The 16,804-nt window shown below is 51.4% G+C and overlaps 1 protein-coding gene across 4 annotated transcripts in view; it reads left to right on the top strand.

The window, feature by feature from the left end:
- The window catches only part of SLC16A1 (solute carrier family 16 member 1), a 15,682-nt gene extending 2,982 nt beyond the window's left edge, over positions 1–12,700 (top strand). For all 4 annotated transcript variants that reach the window (XM_059487779.1, XM_059487778.1, XM_059487781.1 and 1 more), the window contains exons 2-5: positions 5,691–5,948; positions 9,321–9,464; positions 9,928–10,788; positions 11,193–12,700. In XM_059487779.1, the coding sequence (XP_059343762.1) occupies positions 5,732–5,948; positions 9,321–9,464; positions 9,928–10,788; positions 11,193–11,458 (1,488 nt within the window). In that variant the 5' untranslated portion in view covers positions 5,691–5,731 and the 3' untranslated portion in view covers positions 11,459–12,700. The remainder of the gene's footprint in view (positions 1–5,690; positions 5,949–9,320; positions 9,465–9,927; positions 10,789–11,192) is intronic.
- Positions 12,701–16,804: the final 4,104 nt, after the last annotated feature.

Here is a 16,804-nt window from a genome sequence, read left to right on the forward strand (position 1 = left end):
TCATTCTGAGGATTTCTGTGAGGGCACAGGGTGTCCTGGGAGCGTTCCTGAGCACCGCTAGTGCAGGGAGGATCAACTCTGTGTCCTGGCAGAGCACAGCTTGTGCTCAGGGTGTGACAGGGAAACTGTGTGCAGGGGCTTGAGCACCTCCTGTCCCCACCTGAGACAGGGGTTTGGCTGGAAGCTGGTGGCATGAGAATCTCTTTCCCTAGGGATGGGGGGACTCTGGGTGCTGTGCTGGGGGCTAAAGCTGATGTGAGCCCAGACTACATGCAAGAGCTGCTTGCCTCACATAATATTCCTTTAACTGGTCTGCAAACCCCTCTGGCTGCAGGATTTTGCATTAGAGGGCTCTAGAAGAGCCATGACCACAGCCAGGCTCTGGTGTAGAAATAAGCCAGGCTTTCTCCCTTGGGCTTGTTGGTATCTTGCTTAAGCTTAACTTCATGCTTCCTCACACCAGTAAGATGGTTGATTCTTACTAAGCATTGGTGATGCTAACAACCAGGCACAGCAGCCCCAGACGGGAGCTTCTCTGGTGGACACAAATAGCTGCTCATCTCTATGGCTGGTTGGCTTCCCTCAAAGCTGCCAACAAACTATCCCAACACTTCACTTTGCAGGGCAGCTTGCAGCCTTTCTTGCCCTGTGCCATGCTGGGGGTGTTTTGGGGGCTGAGGAGCTGTGTCCACCAGAAAGACCAATTGTGAGTGTCCAGGGAAAGACCGTGGCTGTGCCCGGTGGGATGAGCAGGATGATCTGTGCCTCTGCGGGCTGAGGCTTGTGCTGCCTGTGGGGGAGCTGGAGGAGGGTGGCTGCCAATGCTGTGCCCCATGGCGTCTGTCTGTCTGTCTGCGTGCTGGTGCTAGCTCACCGGGCCGGCAGACCAGGGCATGTCTGGGAGTGTGTTGGCCATTTCTGGTGGGAAGAGGCACTGAGTGGGCTGGGCTGCTCCTGGGCCAAAACTTTGAGCTTGCCTGTGCGGGCTGCTGGCCTTGAGTGAGCCGTGCCTGTGCTGCTGACCTTGGCTCACCCCAGCAGCACAGGCTGGGGCTGAGCAGGGCCTCAATTGACTATTGTCCCAGTGCAGAGCCCTTGGAAGCACTGGGGAGTCACGTAGGCCATGTGCTGCCAGGTTAAACCCTGCCTGTGGGTGCCTGCTGGAATTAAAGCTCTGTGCATAATGCTCTAAACCCACTTAAAACTGGTGAAAATGGTGTCTCCTGACAATCTCTATTTTGTCTCACTTCAGGCCAGAAAAAGGCCAAATTTGAAGGTATAGAGTGTTACAGGCTGTGAACAGCTGGTGATTGCCAGCCCCTTCATTTCCCCAGCAGGAGATCTCAGTTTAGTTTTAGGGATCAGAAGGAGACATTCTGGGGGCCTGCCAGCTCCCCATGTTGGGCAAATGTCCCATGGATGTTTATGGCCCTGTGCTGAGCACTGCAAGAGCTTCTTGTGGTGAGCTGGGCTTGGCGGGGGGCTGGATGTGGCTAATTCTTTGGGCTGGGCTGATGGGAATGAGCTCCTGGGGAACAGCATCCCCCTTTCTGCTGGGGGCTTGAGGGGAGAGCCCCTCTGGGAGTGCCAACTCTGCTGCTAGCAAGGGGCAGCTTTGTGCCCATCCTTCCTGGCCTAGGTGTTTCACTGATGGCATTTCTAGCCCAAAGGCTGGGTCCAGCTTACAAGGGCACAAGATGCCCAAATGGCTGTTGGATAGCTGGGACATCCCTGAGCATCTTTTTGCTGTGGAAATCCTTCTCTGGACAATGCTATGTCCATCTCAATCTGGGGGAGCACAGGAGGAACAAAAAGCAAAGACAACAGGGCTGGGATGAGCCACTGTGGATTTCACACCTGTGAAGATACCAGATGAACCTCCAATAGCTGCAGCACAAACCTGTGTGGGCACTAGGCTGATGGTGGGTTGTGAGAGAAATATATGGGTCTCTCAGCTTGTTCTGCTCCTTGGAGCAAGAGTTGAGGCCCCCTGCCTGCCCTGCTCTAGTTCCCAGGTACTCAGAGAGCCCTGCTCCAGTGGAAAGGCTTTGTGAGCTCAAAGGGGGCAGCAGGTGCCACTGAGTGTATAATCACTGTAGGGAAGCCTTGAGCTGGAGGGGTGTGTGAGTAGAGGCAGAGGTGTGTTGTGCCTGGGCAGGGTCTCTGCTTGGATGGGGGAATGGTTCTCTTCCTTTGACCCCAAAAAGCAGTGATGTGAACCACTTCAGTAAAGGCTTTGCCCCAGAAATACTTTGGGGCATTTGCAGTGCTCTATAATGTGAGCCTCTGTCTTTCTGTGCTGGAGTCCTGCCAATCTGAGCTTTCAAAAGCACAGCAATTTACTGCATTATGTAACTAAAAGTCTTGAAATCATACTGTTCCAGGCCCCTTTGGAGAAAGGATAACTGCTTGTGGGTGGGACCTAGGAGATGACAGGTTTTTAGTCTTCTGAGGGATCTGTTTTGGGGTGATACCATCCTCATTGTCTCAATTCCTGCTCTCACTCTTGCTGTGCAGAGGAGGGTGGCTGTAGGCTACCCATTCCTGCAGATTAGTCAGGACTTTTATAGGGAGCAGTTGTGATACTCAGTCATTACTTGGTCTCATCAGTCTTAATTACTGCAAATATGGTTATTTTAATTCCTAATAGGATGAACTGTAGCTGGCTGCCTGGCAGCTGTGAATTTGATTTCTAATCACATCTTCCATGCTGCAACTCTTCCAAAACAGCTGAAAATGTCCTAACTATGTGTTCTCGTTGTTTTTTGTTTTTTTAATTTCCCTTTTTGCAAAAGGGAGGGAATCTTCCCAGTTGGGCTGGCTGCCTTACATGTGCTTTATTTTTTTTCCTCACTTGTTTGAAACTAATTCCGTGTGGGGGCAAGGAGTAAATTGTCAAGAAGCCTAATGCAGTTGAATGATGAGCTTTCTAAAACTGGTCTTTCTTAATAAGGATTTTCAGTGAGTCAGGGAAGAGTGTTGTGGCATGCAGAACTCTTTGTGTAAATTCTCTGGCGTCAGACTTTGGGAATCTTTGGTCTCAAAATCTTGTTCAGCTCAAGGTTTTTCCTTGTGCTTCAGCCATGCAAGAGAGGTCATGTCTAACCTGCCAGAAGCCTTTTATTTTACAGAGAGATGCCACCTCAGGAGGAGAAATGCTGCTTGTAGGGGAATTAAAAATAAATTAACCAAGCCACAGTCATTTTGGAGCAGTTGAGCTCCTTGGGAACGGTGGAAGAATTAAACCAGTGTATATGTCTCATGAACAAAAGGGAAAAATCTCCAACACCTCATCAAAACCTCCTCAGCCTTTGCCTTGGATGGCTTTTATTGCCTGTAGTTTTAATTAGTGCTCACAAGTAGATTATATTCTTTGCTGGGAGCTTTTATAGCCAACACCTGGTAGTTTCAGCTTTCAAAAATGTTTTGGATAAATCATTGTGGTTGGATGATGCTTTAGGGTTTGCTGAAGGCTGTGAAAGCTCAGTGTGACTCAAAGCAAGAGGTGGCGGAAGCTCCAGTGTGCAGCTTGTGTGGGGAGGGCATGTTCAGCCATTTCCAGTACTCATGGTGGGTGGGTTGCTCTGTGTTCCAAGAGACCAGACTGCATTGGGAGTCTCTGTGAAGCCTGGCCACTCCCTCAGTGGTCCCACGTGGGTGCTCACAGGTGTGTGTTGGCCCAGGGATCTGCCTGCAGCCAGACACCGGAGATGCGGCTCATCCTGTTGAGTCCCAGAGAGGAAATCAGAGGAAACGGGCTCTGGCTCCTGGGCATAGTTCAGCTGTGGACGTGCCAGGGGCAGCGTCTTGTCAATGATTCCTTTGTTGGAGTGGCGGGTGGCTTGGAGCTGCTCATGATGGTCATGTGTTGCACTGGCCAGGATGCAGGAAAATACCCTGCCAGTGAAAAATCATTGTCTGGGTCACACTAAACTAGTCTTAGCAGCTTACAGAATCCAACCTCCTGTGCTTTTCTTTCTCTCACCCTGTGTGGGTCTGGGGCATCACTGCAGCCAGGTGTCAGGTGGCTCTGGCAAACCTGGTGCTGTATCAGATAACTGCTGCCAGTACCTCCAGTGCCAGGTAGGAAGGAGCAGGATCTCCCCATGACTCTGGATCACCAGCTGTGCTTTGACCAGGACGCTGGGATCCCAGCCTTGGATGTGCACCAAGTGACACAGAGCGAGTGAAAAGGCGGGAGCCTGTAGTCCTGTAGTGTGTGCTATAGGGATGTGCCAGGTAAATGCTGGCATGTCAGCAGCCATGGATGAGATGGTAATCGCTGTGAGCTGGGGTGGATGCAGGCTATAAATAGGAGGCTGCACCTCTCTGAGCCAGCACCACACTGCTTTGAAGTTGTCACTCTGCCTGGCATGACCTCAGGAGCTCTGGAAAAGACTCTCCTGCTCAAAGGTAGCTTTTTCCCTTGAGTGCAAACTTGAGCAGCAGAGAGCTGTGGTGTGTGGGGTGGGCTCTGGTGAAGGAACCTAATGCTGTCCCCTTGGCTGGTGGTGCTTAATATGAGTGAGTGAGGTGGGGGTATTTCTGGCTGTGAGGCTGGGGAGGGCTGCAGTCCATCAGAAAATGCCTTCTGAAATCCCTGGGGGTGCACAGGAGTTCTGGGGCTGGTAGTGGTTTCTGTGGCTTTGCATGTTGTGACCCTTGTTTGTGAGCAGCTGCCCTTGCTACAGTTCCTTGCTGTGATGCCTTGTGCTGCTCTCAGCTGCCTGTACCAGCTTTCATTTGGAGTAACAGTGGCTCTGGAGTGTGATGTGGTTCTGCTGCTGTATGGGCCCATGCATGAACAGCCTTCCTTGATGGCCTCTGGATTGCTCCCAGTCAGCCTCTCCGAGGGGATTCCACACCTCAGCAAGCCTGAATGACAAGTTCCTGTTTAGTTTGTTTTCTAGTCACTTCTAGTTTTGAAATTTTTAAGTGAATTGTTTTTATACTTGGGTGCTCAGTGAAACCTGCCTAGCCTTTTTGATCAAGGAGGAGAGTTTGGATGCAGTTGGGTCCAGAAGTGCCCTGCAGGGGAACCAGGCTCTGCTGGGACTTCTCTGTGTGGATCCACCTCTGCCTTCTCTGGTGGCATATGGGAGCCTTCCTTGGTCACCACTCAGGCTAAGTTTAGCCATAGCCACTGACCTTTGGGGATGGTGGGTGTGCTGTGACACCCAACTGCCCTTTTTCAGCAGAAATAGGGGTGTCCTGTTCAGCTCGTGCATGGGGACTTGCTTCCCCTCAGTATTTCTGCATTTAATATCCTTGGTGCAGCTCCAGCTCTAGGTGGCCTGGGGCTTCCTGGGATTTTGCGGTGCTGGGGTTGCACTCCAGCAACCCACATGCTTTGGGAGCTCTGCCTGTGCAGATAAGTCCTGGCTGCTGTCACAGACACTGCCTGTCCTTTCCAGGCTTAGGTCAGGGTGTCACGTCTTAAATTTGTCACTTAAAAATGTGTGCTGACTGCTGACTGGGCTCTTAAAGGCCAGCTGCAATCTGAGTGTGTGCTTTGGAGTGGCCCACTGTGCTGGAGATCCTGGGCTGCTCTCACCTCACGGATCAACTTTCCTCATGATGGTGGGGGCACTGGTGCTATGCCAGCCTTGCAGACAGAGCTTGAGCCGTGCAGTTGTGTGCCAGAAGCAGAGATTGTGCTTTCAGCTGAGGCAATGCTTTGTCCTTTGCAGATCTTTGATCCCCAACTGAGTCATTGCTGACTTGATTCAAGATGCCACCCCCCATCGGAGGCCCTGCAGGATACACTCCTCCTGAAGGAGGATGGGGATGGGCTGTGGTTGTCGGAGCCTTCATTTCCATTGGTTTTTCCTATGCCTTCCCCAAATCTATCACAGTGTTCTTCAAAGAAATTGAGGTCATCTTCAATGCCTCCAGCAGCAAAGTGTCCTGGATCTCCTCCATCATGCTGGCTGTTATGTATGCAGGAGGTAAGTGGGGTGGAGGCAGTGGTACTTGTGCTTCTGCATCACAGCACAAGATGCTACTCTCCTGCTGGGACTGGTGATTCCCACCTGGCTGTGGTGACAACAACCAAAATTTTGCTAACACTTTGAATTCTCTCCTTATCTGAGAGCAAAACCTCCCTTAATGAGTTTTCTTAAAGGAGGCTGCTCAGAAAGTTCCATTTAATGCCCAGAATGCAAAAATCGGGTTAATCTGTCCTCTGCAAAGCTGTAAAATCTTTCCGGGGAATTATGACTTGTGTAATTCTGCCCTTGTCCTTGTTACAGTGAGTTGCAGATGCTGTGTCTACTCCCAGCATCCTCCTGAAGGCCAGGGAACTGCTCTGCTACGTGTGGCAATGTGGCAACTCTGCTCTTAGGGGCACTTTCAGATAAGACATTGTGTTTTTTTTTTTTCCAATTCAGGGAATAGTGGGTGTATGTAGGCATCTGTCCTCAGTTTCTTGTCAGCACAGTTGTGCTTGGAGTGCACTGAAGCCTCGTGCCACATGTTACTGCTTGCTGGTGCCAAGCAGTGCTGTAGGCAGCTTGTGCTGTTTGAGAATGGTGGTGTGCACTGGAAGTGCAGAGACATGAGCAGAATAAGGCAAACCCACATAAACTAAAACAGCTCCACTCCCTCCCCTGTCCTTCAGAAGCTGCCTTTTGAAGACTTTTAACTCTCTAGCTGGGTACTTCATGCATGTTTTTAGTGGGCGAACAGCATGCAGTGTTCCTGGTCTCCAGACCCTGGGGTCTTGTATGTGCCTGCAAACACAGTCTTGTGCTGGGCTGAAAGAAACACTGTGAGACTGCTGTTGTGGCCACTTCAGAGGCAAATAGGAGCTTGTCCCTGCTGCCAGTCCCCAGCTGGCAGGTTGCCTGCAGCCTTGTTGGATTTGTGCATCCAAAGGAGCTGACGTCAGCTCCCGGCTGAGCACGAGGCTTTTCCTTTGCAGGGAACAGGCTCTGCTTTGTCCTCGCTCAGCTAGCGAAGCGACCAGCACATTTTCCTGCTCCAATGTTGTAACAAGCTTGTAAACCGTGTAACTGCCTTAATGAGACCCAATCTGGGCCATTCCTCCTCTCCCAATAGCTCAGAGCTGGTTCTTCTGGGGGCACTGTCTGGAGCTGCCTGCCAGCAGGGGTAAGAGCTCCCTCCTCCAGTACTGGAGTAGTAGTTGTCCCCATGTCCCCCTCCCTCCATGATGATTCTGTCCCTCCTGCTTTTACTGAGCTGTAGCCATTAAATTCCAGCAGCTGCTGGTCTTGGTCTGCTTGGCCATGTGCTAGTGGCAGGGATGCTGAAAGTACCCCAGATCTACCTGGGTGCATTTTTCCCCCAGAAGGTGGTCAAGTACTGAACAGGCTTCCCAGAACAGTGGCCACAGCCCCAAGGCTGCCAGAGCTCAAGGAGCATTTTGGACAATACTCTCAAGCAGAAGGTAGGATTGTTGGGGTTGTCCTTTGAAGAGCCAGGAGTTGGACTCGATTCTTGAGGATTGCTTCCATCTCAGAACTTTTTATTCATCCCCCAGCTGCTGAAGCACTGGAATTGCTGCTGCCCCATTCATTCCTGCTGAAACCAGACCCTTTACAGAGCCTGAATTGCACTGGAGCAGTCCCAGTGTGCATCCCATTTTCCCTGTCTCCTAGGACACCTGCCTGCTTGGAGGCTGAAAAAGTAGTTCATCCTCTGGAGTAGTAGAACGTCGCAGAGCTGGGGCAGCTTCTGTCCTGGGTAGGGCTAGGTGTGAGGAAGCAGCACATTTCCCTCCAGCTGCCCTGTGCAGTCACTATCAGGATGCATGGATGTCATGGTGTCAAATGCTCCTTTGTCAGCCCCATGTTGGGATTAGATTCCATTATTTACGTGTTTTTGGCAGCTTGAGCAATCAAGTTAGATCAGGTAACGTTTAGTCAAAAACACTTCCAATGAATCTAGAAAACAGGTATGGGTATTGTTTTCCTTTAGAAAAGGGGGGGATGAGGAGAATTGCCCCTAGAGTACCTGGCACTGCCCAGCTGCGTGGCTTCCTGCTGATTGCCCTTTGGAGCCTGCTATTTTCAGGGGGACTTCCCGGAAGAAAGGCTGTGGCTGCATTTAGACTTTTCAGGGGCATCACATTTGCTGAGTTCAAGGTTCAGGTTTTGCAAAGTGCTGAGTGCTCTGTGCACCTTGTGATGTGGCAGCTCCCAGGTGCTGCTGCTGCCCCCTCTCACAGGACCCAGAGCCATGGCTCATCCCTGGTGGCATTGCACTGGAGCTTCTGGTAGCAGAGAGCAGAATGCTGTGAGGCTGGGAGCAGACTCTGCAGCACCAAGGCTTCTGTAAACTGCTTCAGACTTTTGTTTAAACTGGGCAAAAAGGTCAAGTACCATCCAAGGACCCATGAATAACATGTTGACAACCTCTCTGTCTGTTAATGGCAGAGCAAGGTCTGTTAATATTCAATGGATGTTCATTCAGTGTATTTAAATACATTTTAGTGTCTGTAGAGCATGCTTGGCAGTCTCTAATCACTGTTTGCTTTGGATTAAAGCGCCTGATACTGAAGCACCTAAAAGGGCAATTGGCCCCTGTCTGCATTAGGCATAGCAGTGAAAACAGAAGCACCCCTTCTCCTGGGGCACTGCTGCTTCTCCCTAAACCCTGAGGAGCTTCACTTGCACCCAGAGGTGTTTCCTCACAGCTTCATCTGGTCTTGATCAGAAACCTCTGTCAGGAGATGTGCAGTTGCTTTGTGGCTGAGACCCCAGCTCATGGTGAGTGGGTGGCTGCAAGTAGGGTAGAGCCCCCAGTGCAGCATGAGGCAGGTGGCTTTGGCCTGTCCCAAAGCCCTGTCTCTGGGGGCAGGTGGTGGCCGGGCAGCTCCTCTTTCAGCCCACAGAAGGCAACTTGCTCAGAGAAGTCAAAGCTTTCTGTGCTTCAACAATTTTCTCTCTCTTATGGTTGGTTTAGATTAGATATTTAGGAAGAAATTCTTCCATGAGGATGATGAGGCCCTGGCACAGAGAAGCCTAAAAAAGCTGTGTCTTCTCCATCCCTGGAAATGGCCAAGAGTGGGTTGGATTGTAGCAACCTGTTCTAGTAGGAAATGTCCCTGCCCATGGCAAGGAGCTGGAACAAGATGATCTTTAAGGTCCCTTCCAACCCAAACCATTTTGTGATTCTCTTGTCTCCAGCTGCCTCTGAACCTTCTGTCCTTTCCCCTTACCCCAGTTCCCTACCTGGGAGAAACAATGCTGTGTGAAAGCTGGAATCATGTGGCAGTAAAGATGCAGTGTGCTTGTGTGTGTATTTGGTCTCTCATGCAAAGATAACTCCTCTCTGGTGCATCTCCTTTGTTTGCCCAGGTCCCATCAGCAGCATCCTGGTGAACAAGTATGGCAGCCGGCCCATCATATTAGTAGGCGGCTGCCTTTCCGGCTGTGGGCTGATCGCAGCCTCCTTCTGCAACACGGTGGAGGAGCTCTACTTCTGTATTGGGGTCATAGGGGGTAAGTGATAGCTCTGCCCTTGTGGGGCAGTGAAAGGAGCAACTTCAACCCAGTAGTTATTAGTTGATGTCTGAATTTGCATGAGTTCTGGTTCTTGTCACTGCCTGGGTGCCTCTTTAGCTGGCAGCAGGGGCTGACTCCTGCTTATGCCAGCTGGGAAGTGGATGAGTCACTTGTTGGAATGGACTGTCTGGGGCACTGGTGGAATCACCATCCCTGGAAGTGTTCAAAAAGCATGTGGATGTCATGCTTGGGGCATGGGTTAATGGGGACCTGGCAATGCTGGAGGGATGGTTGGACTCCATTTTCTTAGAGGACTTTTCTAACCTAAATGATTCCATCATTCTAAGTTGGAAATGGAGCTGTGAACTCCCCAGAAGTAAAACTCCACTTGTCCTACTAGCCCTTCTGCCAGTGCTGCTGGAGGCATCCAAGACTTGAGCCGCTTATCTCTCTCCTGCAGGTCTTGGACTTGCCTTCAACCTGAACCCTGCCTTAACCATGATTGGCAAGTACTTCTTTAAGAGGCGTCCACTGGCCAATGGGCTGGCAATGGCAGGCAGCCCTGTCTTCCTCTCTACCCTGGCACCCCTCAACCAGTTCTTCTTTGGCATATTTGGCTGGCGTGGCAGCTTCCTTATCTTGGGTGGCCTCCTGCTGAACTGCTGCGTGGCTGGATCCCTGATGCGGCCCATAGGTCCCAAGCCAGTTCAGAAGAAAGAGACCAATAAGGAAGCACAGCAGGAGGCTGGGAAAGCGGGGAAAAAGGATGATGGTGACACCAGCACTGACCTCATTGATGGAAAGGCCAAGAAAGAGAAGGGCTCAGTCTTCCAGACAATCAACAAATTCTTGGACCTGACTCTATTCAAACACAGGGGCTTCCTGCTCTATCTGTCAGGCAATGTAATAATGTTCTTCGGGTTGTTTGCTCCCTTGGTCTTCCTCAGCAATTATGCGAAGAGCAAGAAGATTCCTAGTGACTCGGCAGCCTTCCTGCTCTCCATACTGGCCTTTGTGGACATGTTTGCCAGACCTTCCATGGGACTGGTGGCAAACACCAAGTGGGTCAGACCCCGCATCCAATATTTCTTTGCCATTTCTGTTATTTACAATGGTGTTTGCCACCTCTTGCTCCCCTTGTCCACCAGCTATGCTGGCTTCTGCATTTATGCTGGCTTCTTTGGCTATGCCTTTGGCTGGCTGAGCTCAGTTCTCTTTGAGACCCTGATGGACCTGGTGGGAGCTCAGCGGTTCTCTAGTGCTGTTGGCCTGGTGACCATCGTGGAGTGCTGCCCTGTTCTTCTGGGACCCCCTCTGCTAGGTAGGATGTGCTGTGCCTGGAGAACTCACTTGAGAACGCATGGTTTTAATGGGGTGGTGCTGGGTTGGTGATTGAACTTTGATCTTAAAAGTCTTTCTCAACCTTAATGATTCTATGGTTCTTTGACTCTGGCTGTCTGCCTGGAGTTGCTTAGTGATGGTGGGTTCCCTTGAGCCATGGGCAGCCCATGGCACTGGGGCAGTAGTCTGTAGACCACTGAGAATTGGCCAAGGAAGTGGGATCTGAACCCGTGGCACAGGGTAGGGGAGCAGGGAGTAAAGGAATGTGGGACAGGTCCTTGTCTGAATGTGAGGGTGATGGGCTTGGGCTGCTCTTGGGAATATCTCCATGACCTGGAGCTGCTTTGGGGGCTTCTTGCTGAACTGTATACTCTTGTCTTTTAGGGAAACTCAATGACATGTATGGTGACTACAAGTACACATACTGGGCCTGTGGGGTTGTCCTGATCATCGCCGGGATCTACCTCTTCATTGGGATGGGCATCAACTATCGCCTGGTGGCCAAGGAGGAGAAAGCGAAGAAGGATAGGAAGGAGGACGAGACCAACATTGATGAGGCTGGGAAGAAGAAAGAGGAAAAAAATGATGTAGCCCCCTCACCTCAGAAGAATGTGGAGGGTGGTGTCAAAGAGGAGGAGAGCCGCATGTGAGGGACCAGTCTTAATCCCAGAGTGTCGGGGAAGTGCTGCTGCCTTGGTGTGGCAGCCAGGGCAGAGCTCCACTGGCGCTGGGGGGCTGTAAGAAGTGTTTAAACCGGGTGTTCATTTTTAAACAGGCTCTGAATTGTCTTTCCATCTGTGTTAAAGGTAACAGGACTACGCATGCAGTATCCTCGTGTGTCCAGGGGCAGGGGGCTTTTATAGTCTGGCTTTTTAACAGTAACATGAATGTACTAATATGTGCCTTACAGTCTCCATATCTAGCTGAATCTGAACAAGCCTTAACTCTAAACTGTGCTTTAGCTCTGTATTCTGCTTGGGTTGGGGGCGGGGGGAATATGTGTGTGTTTTGGGGAGTTTTCTTGTTAAAAAGCCATAAAAAGCAGGATACTGGATTTGTTGAAGCACAATGGGCTTCAGGGCCGGCCCTGGATGAATACTGCTTCATACGCTTCTTACTGCAGGTCCTCTGCAGGGGAGATGCAGGCATGGGGCAAGGTGCTCCTTAACCCTCATGCCCAGTGCCTCCTGGCTCTTTAGGTGGTCTTTAGGTATGTTTTAAAAACACTTTAGCTACTGTAGTTCTTTAAAATCCCTGTTTTTGTAGCTGTTCTCTCATGGGATATTCAGGTTGAAGAAAGATGGCTGGGGTTCTTGTTGGGCAGTGTCACCCACTCCAGGGCTGTGGCAGCCCTGCTTGCCCAAGCCTTCCTTGGGGACTGTTGGAGTCCCCCCTGCCTCCCCACTCTGCCTCAATAGTGCCTCTTCTCAGCCCAGTGCTAGGTGATGTGAAATGGGTGCGGGTTGTGCTGCTGGCATTCACGCTGCTGTTGGCTGTGCTGGCCCATCCTGCCCATGGGGTGGGCTTCCACCAGAGCATCCCATCCAGCCAGGTTGTTTTGGGTGCCTGACCTTGGGCAGAGTGGTGAGGTGAGTGGAGATGGTACATCCCTGAGACTTTTTCTGCTTTTGCTCTTTTATCTGTTAGAGAAACCTCTTTTACTTGCTTCTGTTCAACTGAGATCTTAAGGTGGTGGATGCTGAACCTCTCACATCTAGGACACGTAAGGGGGAGGAAAGAATTTGTACGTATTTATTTTTTATTTTTTAGTGTTGGAAAATATCTCAACGTACGTGGAGCAGGTTAATGGCTCTCAAGTTGTAGTAATGTTGATCAGAATTCATGTTAAGAGGCTTGAGTTTTTTCAAATAAACTTGTTTTTTTACAATTTACCTATCAAATGTTGAACTTCTTTCTTAGAAGTGAGATTTCTGCGCGCCAGATCGCATAGATTTAGGGTCAATTTTGAGGATAGGGTGACTGGGGCTGTGGTAGGGCCTGACTCTACACTTGCTGCTCGAGCACCCTGTGGAAGCTGGACACATACTGAGAGGGTGAGATGCCCCCTTCCAGCTGGAAGAGGAGGCTTTGCTCAGCAGTAGGATGGCAACAGCATAGTGTCCTCATGCACTCTAGTTTTAGAAACCTATAAAAAGCCTCAAGAACTGCCTTGATTGTGAGGGGGAGGGACGTGCACTTAAAAGTCTGAATAGTGTGCAGATCCTCTTGCTGTTTCCTTCCAAGCTGAGTGGAACCACACCTGTATGGGCCTGAAACTAAATGAGGGGTTAAATGAAGGTGGTCTTGAGGGAGTTGTTCTGGGGTCTCTGAGTCTGTGGCAGCTTCAAGCCCTGCATTGCAACTGCTCTCCTTGCTCTCCCTTGCTGCAAGGCCCATTTTGCTTTTTTTGGTCTAAATATCTCATAAAGCGCCCTGAATTGTTGGGGTCTTTTTTTAAAGACTGTAGATTATTAAGCCAGGGGAGTATTTTGCAAAAGAGGATGTACAGTTACTGAGCTGTGGTATTGCAAAGCCAGATAATTGTATTTTTATAGATGGGGTGTCTGGTGGACCCCCAGAGAGATGGGCTCACATCACAATAACCAACCCTTGGGAAACTTGTCCTGTTATCCAAGTTTTTGTATCTACAGACAAGGTCCCCTCTGTGTGTGGGGTGGTTTCTTGTGGGATTCAGACAGAGCTGCAGGAGGGCCTGGGCTCTTCTGCCATACCAAACATTGGTGATGCCTGTTGGGAAGAGCATCTGTTCTGTGAAATGCAGAATGTGCTCAGCCCTATTCTGCGGGTCCCTACCTCTTGTCATTGGGGGTCCTGTCTGGGCTGTGTCCACAGCTGACATGGGTGTTCCTGTAGCCAGGGCCACTGGAAGAGGCTCACTTAGCTAGGGCAGGAAGCCAACCTTGCTTCTAAGGGAAAAAGTGTTTAAATAATTTCCTGCTGCTTGGATGTGGCTGGCTGGGAACACTTCAGTAGTAAATCCTGGTTGTTCTCTACTGATGACCTCCATGCCCTCTGGAGCTGGGTGTCTGCCCTGTCCTTGTTCCAGGATCTCCTGTGGGACTTGTTCCTCTGATCTGATGCTGTGGAAATGCAGGTAAGAGTGGAAGGTTGGATTGGGAGGAGAAACTTGCTCTTGCCCTGTATTAGGCTAGAAACTAAGTGCCCTGGTTGGGGTGGAGCACAGTCCTTGCTATGGCAGGTGTGGCACCACTTCAGGGCACAGCTTCAGGGGCTGCCCCTGTGCCTGCTCCTGGTTCAGCTCTCAGGAGCAGGAGAGCTATATTTAGTCATGTTATTTCTGCAAGCAAAGTTATCTACAGTGCTGGGAAGTACATGACCTGGGCTCCCAGAGCCTCTCTCAGTGTTATGTACCTGTAAAACAGGAGCTAAAATTAGGCACAGGGATTGAAAAAGCAGATGGGAGCCCTGGCTTTACCCATGATGATGGCTGAGTGGACAGTGGATGCCCAAACCAGCCCTTGTGCTCCAGGGCTGCTCTGCAGGCTGAACCCATTCTGCTGCCTAACTGGCGGAGATGGAGATCCGCTGGATGTGGTTCCTTTGCGAAGGACCACAGTACATCCATGGGGACGTGTGTGCTTCCCCGCTCCCCGTGCCAGCAGTTGGGAGGAGTGGGAGTATTGCTGGCCAGATTCCCACCATTCTTCCACAGGTTTCCTTTATGCACCTGGCCATGTTGCCTTCCTTCCTCCAGGGACAGCAAAATAAAATTCTCTTCATAGCGAGCAGAATTGAGGAAATACTTGGGAGCTAATTCCCCTGGAGTTTGTTTTCCCAAACATCTGAAGTTGCCAGCCAGGCTTGCTCAGCAGCAGCTGGGGGGGTTTGAGGGGCTCCTAGAGGAGCAGGCTGTGCTCCAGCTGCTGGATTGGAACTGCTGCTGGCTGCTGACTGCTGGTGGCAGCCAGGCCTCTTGATGGTGGGAGTGGGATAAGGCAGGCAGACCTCAGCTGTCCTCCCTATTTTCCCTTCTTCCCTCTGTGAGCCCTCTGAACACTGGTTCTGGGCTGGGAGGCTGCTGCTGCCTCTGCTGTGCTGTTGGGCCATCCTCCATTGCCAAATGCACCCCAAACCCATGGCTGCCTTGAGCCCGTTTTCCCCACTCTGTGGGGCCATGGTGCCTGTGGTTCTGCAAGAGGCCTGGCAGGCCTACAGCCCTTCACCAACAGACATTCCCAGCCTCCTGAAACAGAAACAGCCTAATCCTCCCCACAACGTATGACAATCCCCTTCCTGGGGAGAGGGGAGCCTGGCTGCAGAGCTTATTCATGTGACAAGCATGAGAAGGGGATCTGGGTCCCTGCCTGCTCCTGCTCTGCCCAGGGACTTTATTCAGTTATTTTGGGAGATTTGGGTTATGCTGAGTGTGCATCTCTGTCCAAGCACTCTGGGCTGCTACTCTGCAAACAAATGCTGCTGTTCCCAGCCGCTGCCAAGATGCTGGTGGGGCCCAGCAGGGTGGGCAGCTGCTGGCAAAGGCCAGTCAGTCCCATGGCCAGCACTGCCTCTGGCTGTGGCTGTCTGCCCTGGCTGGGATAGAGGCAGAGAGAATTAGAGAATCATGGAGTGGTTTGGGTTGGAAGAGACCTTAAACCTCATCTCATTCCCCTCCATGACATGGGCAGGGCCACTTTTCACTAGACCAGGCTGCTACAAGCCCCATCAGCCTGGCTTTGAACACTTCCAAGAAATGGCAGGGTGATCAGTGCCACCCACATTGCTACTGCTAGCTGCCACCTTCCTGCTGCAGGTGGGTGTATGGGGATGACCACAGCTGTGCAGTGCCCATCCTGACTCCCACAGAGGCCTTGAGATGAGCCATGGCTGCAGAGACACTTCCTCCAGCATCACTCAAACCACCCTGCCAGCAGCTGAGGAGCAGGAAGAGCCTGTAGGAGTAGCACTTGGCCCACGGGGAAGGCTTTCTCTCTCTTCTTCCACCTCAGGCTGCTTCTGGGACAGAGGCGTGTCCAGGTTTGTGCCCTGGCACAGACCAAACACCCTTGCGCAATGAGCAACCTGATTTAGCCCTGATGTTGGAGAGTCCTGTCTGTGGCCTGGCACGACATGGAACATGGATAGATTTACAGGAATGGGCAGATGGAGAGGGCCCCTTTGCTGCCTGGGCTGGGCTCTGGGGAAAAACAACTGCCCCTTAAGAGGAGCAAAGCTGAATTACAGTAGACAGGGCATCAATGGCTGCAGGATGATCGTCAGTTATTTTCAGTGCACATTATATTCTGTTAATGAGAGCCCTTTGCTGTGTTAGGGTGAGGGGTTAAACAATGCCCCACTGTCATCGAGCCCATCTGGGAAGGGGTGGTGAAGGATACCCCACTCTCATGGAGCTCTTCCAGAGGGAGTGAGGGGTGCCCTAATGCCATGTGGAGATGGGGCACAGCACATGCCCAGGGTGGCTCTGTGGGGCACAGGCTGTGTTCACTGCAAACACTGCCAAGGACAAACTGTGCTGCACTTTGCTCAGACTTTTCCCCTGGGCGGACCCAGAACCTTTGCCCTGCTTCAGGCAGAGATTTTGGCATCCCTGTGTTGCTCAGGTGCAGCCTTAGGGAACAGCCCTGCAGTCTGAGCTCTGTGGTGATGTCCAGGCAAGGCTGGGATGTTGCTACTGTGTCCCCGTGGAGGGCTTGAGGTGGTCTAGGCCAATGAGTTAAAGGAGGAGAAGCTGTTTGGAGGCACGCAGTGGGCAGACTGGTCCTGTCTGTGCTGTGAGCCAGACTGCATGACAGGAAGAGGCTGCACTAGCCCCATGATGGGCCCAGGCACACCCTGAGCATCCCAGGTTTTTGGGAAGCATATATATTCAAGGGAAAATTGCACCAGTTCTGGGCAAGCCTCCTATGCACCCCAAGCACCATCCTGTTGGTGTTCCTGCCACTGCCATGGGCATATGGGGTTGGCATGGAGCCCATTGTGGCCATCATCCCTCCTCA

This window comes from Ammospiza nelsoni, chromosome 23 (assembly GCF_027579445.1).
Source record: "Ammospiza nelsoni isolate bAmmNel1 chromosome 23, bAmmNel1.pri, whole genome shotgun sequence".
Taxonomy (NCBI): domain Eukaryota; kingdom Metazoa; phylum Chordata; class Aves; order Passeriformes; family Passerellidae; genus Ammospiza; species Ammospiza nelsoni.